Source organism: Primulina huaijiensis, chromosome 11, assembly GCF_012295235.1.
Source record: "Primulina huaijiensis isolate GDHJ02 chromosome 11, ASM1229523v2, whole genome shotgun sequence".
Classification (NCBI taxonomy): Eukaryota; Viridiplantae; Streptophyta; class Magnoliopsida; order Lamiales; family Gesneriaceae; genus Primulina; species Primulina huaijiensis.
In genome coordinates, this window is record NC_133316.1 from 22414483 (window position 1) to 22426391 (window position 11909).

Below are 11909 nucleotides of genomic sequence, written 5' to 3' on the forward strand. Positions count from 1 at the left end.
TTCCTAGCTATTTTATTTATATTAATTAATTATTAAAAACAAAATCATAATTTATCATCTCATCTTAAATTTAGTCAATCAAGTCAAATATACTATTATTTATTAAATATTATTCACCATCGCACTCGATATTTTAATAATCACAATATTATTTATTATTTTAAATCTCGTCAACTTAACTAAACTCAGATCTTTAAATTGTGATTTAATAGATATTTTTGAATTAATTCTATACATTCCCATCAATAGACCATCAGAGTATTATTGAAGCTAAGATCAGCTAAAAATACTCATCAAAAAGAGTAATAAAATGTGAAAAGAGAAGGAAAACCGAAACACATTTCACGACTCTGCACAATTTTTTTTCACCATAGCAAGGGTGTCTGTTTGATGTTCATTCATGGATGAAAATTCTTGCGGCACTTCAGTCTCTGAACAAATTCAACGTTCAAATAGTTTGGCCAAAAATAAGTTGAAGCCATTGAAACAATAATACATTGGAATTCCAATTCTTTCAAAGTTTGAAAATCGCAAGACATTTACAGACCTTATACGACGCCAAAAAAACAATCCCCTACCTAGCTCAATAATTTTTGTTTTTTTTTTTTAAAAAAATAATAACTACCTCACACGATTTTGGAAGAGGAATTTTACGTTATCAGGAGCATCTGGGGATTTTCTGGCTGTTATTTTCAAAACGGCACCATCAGTAAGCATGTGTCGCAACACTTGTGCTATATTTCTTGCATCATCGATTCCAAGATGGTGACTTCCTAATGGAGGAATTTGGAGTCCCCTCATCATCGAGAGCATTCCTGGTGCCTACATCCATGCAAGAAACAACTTAGTTGTTGAATTTATTTGTTTTCTAACGTGTGCAGCAAAACAGCAGAACACATAATAATAGGAGCAGAATCCGGCGTGTGCGTGGTGCAATATTGGAGACAAAAAACTTTATGCACTCACCCTTGTGTTGTAGAAGTTTAGGTACACGTCCTTTAGATTGATCCATTCCATAAAATATGGTGGGAGTTTCATGTTTGATACAGCACACTGATGGGGGATTGAGGTTTTCAAGTCCCAATTACCACTGCCGCATACAGAGTAATGTCATGTCAGATGGATGACCGAAACAAAATTATAGTGTTTCTTTCTTCTGGAAAGAAACATAAGCCCCAACATATAATTGCCTTTAAATTTTTTGACGAAAAAAATCGATGTAATGTTATGAATGTAGAAATTTACATTCACCCGTGTTGATGGAATCACGGAAACAAACACCACCATGTCGCTTCCATTGATCATATATTATCTTAGATAGATTGGTTTATATAGGGTGATGAAATGGTTTATATAAAAAATGAGTCTTCGTTTCAAATATTAAGATTACACTATTCACACTCAGATATTTAAGTAAGCATCTCACCAAATTACAAATGCTCCTTTCTCTAGACACCCACCTCGTTCATTTCCACATAATTTATGCTTGTCTAGCCATGCTTCAAACTGCTCAATAACCTCTTCAAACTTTATAGCTGTATCGTGCCAAACACTGAGAATAATTAACAACAAATCAGTTTCTGTTATACCATTACCAAAAATAACAAAAAACAACACCATATTATTAGATGGGAGAACTACTTTGAGAAAATTATACAGAGAATCTTTAAGAAAGATTTAGGTAAAGGTAACACGCAAAGGCCATGTGAAATCCTGCATCAACCATAAATTATGATCATTTAATAATAAACCTCGAGGATTCTACATTGATAGTGAATTCCCAGTTAAGAAAATTGACAAAAGAAGGATAACAGTGTGACAAAATTCTGAATCAAAAGGCAATGATTAAGCAATCTATTAAATGATACCAATAACATAAAGTCAGCCATCAGTATACTTAAAAAGATTGGTTTGTTTGAGACAGGGGCTCTAGTGATTCAATATGGTTTTGCAGAATTTTCATCACCTTAGACTAGAAATTGAGTCCTAGACAAGTAACAGAGCTGTCATAAACTGGATCAGGAAATATCGTCTTCAAATTGTTAGAAAATGCAAATCCGTTTTGACACCAAGTGAACTAACACATCACCGCATAGAAATTACTATAAGAGAATCAAGAACATTTTTAGGGGATTAACTTTTCAGAATTGTGTGGTTATGTAGTATGGAGCTATCTTACGGAAGCATGATGCCCTATATATTCCCACAATTAAAATGCATGAAAATTTTTGATCAAATTTCTCAAGGCAATGCCTATAGAACTAAGAACTTTACATGTACATAGATTTTTTATACATCCGACTATACCACTTTGGTAGTACGAGTTCTTTTCAATATTTAATTCCACAGTGGCTAGTTAAGTACAAATAGAATATAAAAACATACATGTGGACAATGGGTAAAGATGAGGGTTCTAAGCCAATAATTTGTTATTTTTACATATTCAGTAAAGAAGTTATAGAATGTTCAGTAACTCTAATGCACATGTTGCAGTCAGGTGCAGATTTATGTTCTTGCCTCAAGCTCCAATAATGGAAAATAATGTGTCATGAAATAGAGAATTTAACCTACTTTAGCACCATGGTTTTGAAAATAATTCAACCCATGATATGTGTTAGTTTGGTTCACCAAAATTAAAAGTTTCTTCCAAGGGGAAAAGCAAAAAAAAATCTCAAACTATTGCTTCGACTCTCGAGCAAGATTGTCATAAAATGTTAAGTCACATTAGTGAGACTTAACATGGAAACCCAAACATAGAATAAGCATAATTCGAGCATTAAGATAGTTAAAACAGATCTAAGACCATACCGATCAACCCCAAAGGTTCCATATTTCCCTTCTATATATTCATTTATTCTTTGCTCACTCATTTTCGTAGGCCTTACAAACCTGCATGGATAAGAAGGAGGAAATTTATTATCAGCAATTTAATGTTACCCATGTAGCAACAGATCTGGCTTCTCAGCAGATTATTCAATATTCTTTTCCCAATTCGCTGATCAAGAAAGTAATCGCAATAATATACCGATCATTGCTATTTTACTTAGGTAACTTTAATTTCTATTTGAACACAATAAAGTTTCATTTCTTAAGAAGACAAAAATTTACGAAAACAAAAATAATGTAACAAAAATATGGTTTTAATTTCAAAGAATGTAAATGAGCATATTCCCCAGTCTTCCCTACAAAAATGCCCAACCAGGGACTCAATGAACATATTCTGCAATCTGCATTAGTATCAATCCACACCCATCATTTACATACCAAAAAGGTTCCTAAAAGTTCAACAACCAGTTGGGTACAAAAACATTCATCCCCTGAAGCTAAAAATGTTCATGCAGTTTATGTATATAGAAAAGGTAAAATGACATGGTTCTCCGAAGTGTTAAAAAGTAAAATTCAACAAGCACGTCGTTATCTCGGGAACAAGCTTAAACCAACAAAAGATATGCAATATACGTTATTAGTACATGAGAAAAGTCCTCACCTGTGAAACACATCCAATACATCCATATTTTTCACATCAAACAACATAACCGGAAACTCCAAAATCTCAACTTTTCCCTCTAAATCCAGCACTAAGAAATAATCAAACTCTTGAGCCCGGAATTTCTTCAAGTCCGGAACACTTCCTATTGAGAAACTATGGTTGAACCTTTGTACGTGTAGAGGATCACCCATCTATGCCCATAAACAAAGAAATAAAAGATTAACCACTACAATAATTTTCAAAATCATATCGCGTTTACGAATCACCTGGTGGCAAATTTACACTGGGTGAATAAATAACTACATAAGTGATCACCAATTACCTTAGTGCAAATGCCTTGAGAGTTGTACAGACACATTGGCTTCCAGCTCGAGTCTCTGCCCGGCTTCCGGATTTCGGACCGGATGGGAGAGAATATGGTCGATTCTTCCGTGGCAGAAGAACTGCAGTGTATAGTATTACGATTAGATTGGTTTTTTTCGAGTAAAAGTGGTGGCAAGGACAGGGAAGGGGGGACAAAGAGTGTCCGCCGGAGCGAAGGTGGTGTTTTCCACGTTGCCATGGCGGCGAAAAGTGTGGGTTATCGACGGTGAATCCTAGCGCTGATGGGCTCTTGTACTCTCCCGTGGGTATGGAGAATCCTAGCCTGGTGGGCTCTTGCATTCTGCTTTGGGTAGTAAAGTCCTATCTCAAGTCATATATTTGGGCCAAATAACACCGAATTACCTCAATTTTAAATTATTTTTCTTGGTTAATTACGAGGGGGTAATCCTACAACTGCAAATCCAATGGTCCATCACGAGCCAAATACCTTTTCCATTAGGATTTATTTCGAGTTGTATTCACGCACAAAATTGAAAAGTAGATTTTTATAAATAAATTATTCTAACATTTTATTATAATCACTATTATATAAACGGAATCAACATCTATTCATCTTTTGGATTTCAATTAAATTATACAAAAGCTAACATATAATTTAAGTTAAACAGACGCAAAAACCAATTTTTAAAGTAAAAAATCAATGATTATTTTTTAGTGATTGTAAACTCTCTCTTATAGATATCACACTATATAAGAATTTAAAGTAGAATACAATAAGATGATCCGGTTATTTCAGGAATATTAGTTGACAAGAGTATGTATGTTGAGAGAATGATAGTGTTTTATTTTTATTTTGACAGTCAGAAACACAAAATTTTAAATAAAACCAAAAATATGCTCCAACTCTCATTTTTTATTAGCATGTCTCTTATAAGACAGTCTGATATGTCTATATCCATTAAACGAATCAACACGTTTCAATTTAATCATGAAAAGTAATACTTTTAACATTAAAATAATATTTTTTTACGAGTTGGGTAAAATTGGAGTTTCGTCTCAGGAAATTAACGAGTGAGACGATCTCTCGTAAGTTATTTCCTTGATTTATTGATTTCTTTTACGAACCTTTAGTCCGCATTATGAAAAGAAAATGTCTTAATTATTCAATTGTATGCATAATTAGTATTGGCAATGCACATTTCCAATGATTTATAAGCATTTGGAGATGAATAACAAAAGGAAAACATGCATGTTTAAATATCAATTATATATGGTTATTGTAAAAAAGCATGTGTACGTGGGTTCACTACAAAAAAAAAAAACACGGCTAGCGACGGATTTAACCGTCACTAAAACCGTCGCCTAAAGGGTTAGGCGACGGTTGTAGCGACGGTTTGGTGAGGTCGCGTCGCCTTCCCTCAGCGACGGTTTCTCAATAACCGTTACACTGTAGCGACGGTTTTTTCGAACAATACCGTCGCTAAGTTAGCAACGGTTTGTCAAACAGTGGCTAATATAACGACGGTTTAGTTAAACCGTCGCTTATAGTAGCGACGGTGTTTATCACAATACCGTCGCTATACTAAGCGACGGTTATATAAAAACCGTCGCTTTAGCGACGGAATTTGACATAGCCGTCGCTATAGTAAGCGACGGTGTAATATACAACCGTCGCTATATTTAGCGACGGTTTAAGAAAAACTGTCGCCTTTTTCTATTATTTTTTTTTTAAATTTCCCTTAAATATGTATAAAAATATATTGTGTCAAGTACAATTGAAAAAAAAAAATAACAAAATTTGAGAAATGTAATCATATTACTAATCTACAAAGGTTAATGAAAGTGTTTGGTACAAATGTCGTAAAAACAATCAAAAAAAACTATCCTCAGGTGACTGGGTCGCGTCATCGTCGTCATCTCCATCCCCGTACCCCTGCGTCGGAGGAACATAACTTTGTGATAATCTGTGGGTACGCGATGAAGAAGCAACTGATGCGCCACGTGATCTGTGAGAAGTGCCTGGTACAAGCAGCGTGCGGCCTGATGTATGCGCAGTAGCTCCCTGTGACATGCCTGCAACTAAGACTCGGACCTGCTCTTCTAGTGACACCATGCGATCTCTCAGCATGGCGTTCTCCGCCTCTGTTGCCTGTATCCTCTCGTAAAGTTCATCGTTACGGCGTAACGATGAGTCTAGAGTCTGTCGCATGTCTGCCATCTGCTGGGACTGAGACGACTGACTGACACCCGATGACCCACCACGTCTACCCGGAGCCATCTCATCTGGATATAAGGTGCTGGCCATCGACCCACACCCGTACATCCTCCCCTTCTTCTTCCCCCCAACCACACCCTTGAACATTCTGTTCACCGACCGCGGGCTGGGAACAGCATGCTCTGATCCATCATCTACATGGGTCATCAACTCAGCCATGTAGCGCTCCATCTCCTCCTGTGATGTTGATAAAAAAATGAATCATATCGATTATTCTTAATGTAAACGTTAATGTGAATAATGATATTTCATAAACTTACGTGGATCAGGCGTGATCGCGTGTCAACGAACGATCCATCGTCATGTAGATGTGTGTGAACGTATAGCTCCCATGACGTTGGATCTCTGCCATGTCGTGCTCGCTAAAATAAACTTATTAATTGTAAAACATTAACATATAAGCTCATTAATTGTAAAACATTAATATATATATATATATATATGTGTGTGTGTGTGTGTGTGTGTGTGTGTTAAAGTACAACTGAAAAGTAATAAACTGGAAGAAATACCAAATCTTGTCCGTGAGCGCTGTACGTCTTCGCACCTGCACTATGTTTCGTCGTCCCTGTACCTTGACCTGCAGGCTCACTGTTCCTGTTGGCCTTGTTCTTCGCGGCTCTGTCCTGCCAATCCTGTTGCTGCCAGGGAGGAGTTCAAGCAGCCCATCTCTCAGGCGTGACCGTCTGTGGATGATGGCCACTACTCCTCCAGCCGTGAATGGTCCGGCGGTATAGGGTGGCAGTGGTACGGAACCACAAGTCTCGTACCTGAGCATCAATGTCAGCAGCCTATGTATACCTCGTCTGCAATATTTTTTTTTAAGTTAATCGTTTAATAAAAATTGAAACATTTTATAGTACATAGTAATTGTTTTAATAAATACTTACACAGAACTGCTCCCAGTACCACTGCCGCTGCTCAGGTGTCACATACCTCCACGACCAGCCGGGATCACATGTCTGCAGTGAGAACTGAGCCAATATGTATCTCGAGACACGATTATTATGTGGGAAAAATCTATAACCAGGAAAAAATGTCGTCGTAATCTTTTTTGTAAAAGAATTCAATAATTAGAACAAAATATTTTTAAACAATTACTTTAAGTTTTTTTGTAAGCGACGGTTGTATTAAAAACCGTCGCTACTGTAGCGACGGTTTTTCTAAACCCGTCGCTATACTTGCGACGGTTTTTCCTACAACCGTCGTGATCTCATCGTTTTTTTGTAGTGGTTTACTGTAGCGACGGTTTTTCTAAACCTGTCGCTATACTTGCGACGGTTTTTCCTACAACCGTCGTGATCTCATCGTTTTTTTTGTAGTGGTTTATGTATGTGCCAGTTGTTGATCTAGCAAATTAATTTCTTTGTTTGAAAATTGATCATAGGTAGCGGTATATTATTGTGCAAGGGTTAAAAGTCATCAAAGTTGATACAAAAAAGTCGGCCCCTATAAAATGAAAAAAAATAAAATTGATGGCTAATAAATATGTAATTCTCAAACTAGTAATGTAGATTCAAGATTATTATTACTTTTTACGTAAATTAAGAATATAATTGGAAAAACATATTTTATAAAAAAAATTTAATATTTATTTAGTTAATTTAAGAAAGACGCGTCTGTCCAAGACTTGTTTAATATAATATAAAAATCTTATTAAATATAGAAATTAGATTATATATTTGAGATTGACAACTAAAACAGGAATTGCAGTCTATGTATATGTGACTTGGGAAATATATGTGAAGATAAATCGTTTGTAATTAGGTCAAAAGTTATAACCGTTAACCAAGATGTAATTTATTTCTTTATATTCGTGGCAACGCATATTGCACTTATTTAGATGTTAATAGATCGAGATGTTAGGTCCATGAATATGGATATGTGCGTATCTATCTGCTGGTGATGTCTCATGTACTTTATATATATATATATAGTTTTATCTTTTTCCTACTCTTGGTTATGTCACTAACAAAGAAAGTATTATTCGTTAAGATCCGACGTCATATTTTTTTGCGGTCCACCTACTCAACCAGATCGAGCTATGTAACGTCAACAGTTGTACATACAAAAACTTCCCAAAAAATCATTAATCTCACTATTATTCTTACTCATGCACATTTAACCAAACAAAATTAGTTCGAGATTATATTGATTCTCGGTAGTTCTGTTTAATTACCTTTTATTTTTAGTTTTATTTTTTTCATATCATCGTAAAATTTTAATTTTGTCAAAGATATGAAAAGGGTAATTTGTTAATTATAAAAAATTTATCAACGAAGGCTTTTGGTAGAGTACGAATTATATGTCATATAATAATTGCGTGACATTAAAATGAAAACGACGCTACAACTTAAAGTTGTCCCACAACTAAGCAATGAATAGAAGATGATTTTAATGATCTTGTCATTTATCGAGATTTGATATATAATAATAGCCAAAAAAAAATAGAAATATTTTTTTTAAAAAAATAGGGATTTGATAGGCGGCGCCAGAATTATTTTCCAACTTTGCTCACCAAAACTTGATGGGAAGCGTTAAAGAAAGTAAACAAAAGCGACAGATACAAAATATCAATTTTTGGGTACGACTTGATTCTAATTTCTAATTGTGGATTTTTTCCCCTCATTTGCACTAAAATTCTAAATGTTTTTATTTAATTTTAAAATAAGTTTTAACTCTGATTTAATATATTTGTTTATTTATTAAGATATATTAAATATATAGATATAATTAATTTCTGTCACGACAATTTTAAAAAATTTCTGTTAATGTCTCGTAATGGCTAGTCCCAGAAATATCATGGCAAATTCCTACCTGCTGACTGCTGAGGTTGGCTTGGCTGCCTTCAATCCATGGTATTTTGTATACACTAGCTATCGATAAATTATCAGATTTTGTAAATGAATGTTTTACAAATGTTTTATTGATACATGTTGGTTAAAATTACTAATTTTAAAAAGGTCAAATTTGCCTTCAAACTAAAATATATTTGCACCCAAGTTTTTTCAAACATAAACTTTCATCATTATTTTAGTTGGCCTGAAAATTAATATCCAAGATTTCTCATTTTAATTTTTGTCAGACAAACTTTAACTACAATTTTAAGCTTACAAAACAAAAGATTACATTAACAGGAACATGTTTTGTTAAAGTTCATAGATATGATTTTAATTTTAAAATAAGAGTGTGTTCCTGTTTAGTGTTAATGTCAACTTATTATGTGGTAAGGAAGAATCACACCTTGTAATAATTTTTAAGAGGTTTTTCGAAGAATTAATTCTCTCATCAATTATTTAGCTTTTTTTGCAACAAAATGAATTTAACACATGGAGTATTTCTCACAAATTAATTCAAATTAATATTAAAAATAACATCTCTTTTGGAATCTGCTTCATAAATATATATTTTTTGGATATAAGGAATGTATCTAATTAATGTTATATATTTAATTTTTTTTAAAAAAATTCAAACAAGGACCAAAAAGAATCTGCATTGGCTGTATCATGTTTGTTTATTAGTTAATAAACATATACGCATGTATACATATACATATTTATACCATATCATGCGTCTATATTATATTCTTATTTCATAATATTTGCAAAATAAAATTTTCTATTTTACATTAATAGACAATTTGGGTATTAAACCACTATAAGGCGAGGGCAAAATTACTTTCTCGTTTATTTTCAATTAATATGAACTATAAATTTAATAAAATTAATATATGATATATGAACTTGATTAATTAATATATTTTATAGACAACAATATACAACTATTATGGATAAGAGTATCGAAAATTAACATCGAGAGAGGAGACCCGCATTCAGATTATATCAATAAACACTAAATTGTTATCGATTAGTTATTTAATATACATGCATACTAAAATTGTTCCAATAACAATATGATCGAAATACTATATGCTATAATTGAGTATCGAACATGGGATCGGTTTTCAAACTTGTGACTTTAGTGTCTGAAACTCATCAACCACTCTCAGTTTTTTGGACTAATTAAAAAGCTAATGTTGATTATTGATAACGAATTTCAACAATAAACTAATGATAAAAAATCAATAATTTTCACGAATTAAACTACATCGTGATCAGGTTTCTATACCCAGAAATCCTTATTATTCCATTCATTTGAACACTTCCCATTCATCATCAAACATGCATAAAGTTCTTCATAATGTTGATCAGCTTGATCACCGGCGGCGGCCCAGTTCCCCGACCAAACATCATCATTCAGGCTAGAGCTTCCACCGCCTTCGTCGCAGCAACTTGACAGAGAAGAAACCGGAGGGATCCAAGCTTGACTGGCTTGAGGCTGAGCCTCAGCTTGAGCCTGCAGACTGGAAGCGAACAGCATTTCTTGAGCCCGTTTCAGCTCTCCACGGAGATTGCACACTTGTTTCTCCAATTGTTTTTTCTCGGTTAACGCGGCCTCGAGCCGGACCTCAAGCGCGCTGTAGTCGAGCTCCAGGCTCTGGTTCTTCCAGCGTGCCCTTTTGTTCTGGTACCAAATGGCGATCTGTCTCGGGGGGACGCCGAGTTCGCGCGCCAGCTGGAACTTGCGCTCCGGGTCGAGCTTCTTGCTAGCATCGAAGCTTGACTCGAGGAGCTGGACTTGGCCTTGATTCAGCCTTTTTTTATCATGTTTGGATGAGTTGTTTTTGGGGTTGCTTGTTGGGAGACTCATTTTGTTTCTTCTATATTGGGATTTGTTCACTATTTTATGTGAGTGGGCAATTGGATTTAAGACAGGTTTTGCCTGATGATGGTGTTAGTGGAATTCTGCGAGCGTTTATTTATAGAGAGTACTGCGAGAAAATAAACTCATATTAGCTTGGAGCCACCAGTTGACAATCGAAATTAAGAAGCTCTCAACGTTTTCCTAACATGATTTGAACAAAGGGAAAATTAATTTTTTGTCAAATGTATTTATCGTTTTGCAATTTTGATATTCCAATTATATTATCAAATTTTAATCATATTTCACTATATTTGTTTTTTTTTAAAAAAAACTAGTCAATAATTGTTTCGACGTAGCTACGTACGATATGATGTCAACATGACACTTACGTGTGCAATGTCTCATAAACACTCTCGATTTAAAAAATGACTAAAATTATAAAAAGTATGAAAGATAAATGACGAGAAAGATTACGAAAATCGAAAATATGAAAATACAAATAACTAAAAATGCAGTTTTCCCATTTGAATAATAATAATAATAATACACAAAAAATTATGTGAGATCGTCTCACGGGTAAACTTTGTCAGACGAATCTCCGACCTAACTCCTGAAAACATTAATTTTTATACCTAAAATAGTATTTTTCATCTGCGAAAGTATTGGTTTTTTAGTTATTTTATGAAAAAATATTGTGTTAAATATGTTGATTCGAGTGAAAAATATCTAGCCCATGAAAATATGACTTTTTATATTCAAAATATCATTTTTCCATACAAAATATCATTTTTTATTAGTTATATTATGAAAAAATATTTTGTAATATATGATGATTTGAACGAAAAACATTAATTTTTATGTCAAAAATATATTGTGTAATATATGTTGATTTGAGTTAAAAATATTAAGTTTTATGCCAAAAATATTACTTTTTACTACATGTATGGACCAAATCGACTCGTCTCACAAATATATATCCATAAGACCATTGCACAGAAGACTTACTCATAATAATAAGTACAATTTAGTTCTTATTTTGTGTTGCAGGTAATTTTATGATCCGACCCAAAATTAATATCACGTTATCTATAAATTATATAGACTAACTTTAAATAAACG

General features: G+C 33.8%; 2 protein-coding genes and 1 long non-coding RNA gene across 3 annotated transcripts; all 3 read right to left on the reverse strand.

Annotated features, from left to right (window-relative positions):
• Positions 1-613: 613 nt before the first annotated feature.
• Positions 614-4144, reverse strand: LOC140987397 (uncharacterized exonuclease domain-containing protein At3g15140). Its single transcript, XM_073455881.1, has 6 exons — positions 3813-4144; positions 3488-3681; positions 2809-2889; positions 1427-1552; positions 967-1090; positions 614-822 (listed from the first exon to the last, which is right to left on the reverse strand). The coding sequence occupies exons 1-6, from the start codon at positions 4050-4052 to the stop codon at positions 622-624; spliced, it is 966 nt and encodes a 321-aa protein (XP_073311982.1). The 5' UTR covers positions 4053-4144; the 3' UTR covers positions 614-621.
• A 2204-nt stretch (positions 4145-6348) lies between these two features.
• Positions 6349-7106, reverse strand: LOC140987426 (uncharacterized). The gene is made up of 3 exons (XR_012177126.1): positions 6977-7106; positions 6599-6892; positions 6349-6451 (listed from the first exon to the last, which is right to left on the reverse strand). It is a non-coding gene; the product is annotated as an uncharacterized lncRNA (long non-coding RNA).
• A 2872-nt stretch (positions 7107-9978) lies between these two features.
• On the reverse strand, positions 9979-10906 carry LOC140988659 (homeobox-leucine zipper protein ATHB-52). The gene has a single exon (XM_073457698.1). The coding sequence runs from the start codon at positions 10794-10796 to the stop codon at positions 10209-10211; it is 588 nt and encodes a 195-aa protein (XP_073313799.1). The 5' UTR covers positions 10797-10906; the 3' UTR covers positions 9979-10208.
• Positions 10907-11909: the final 1003 nt, after the last annotated feature.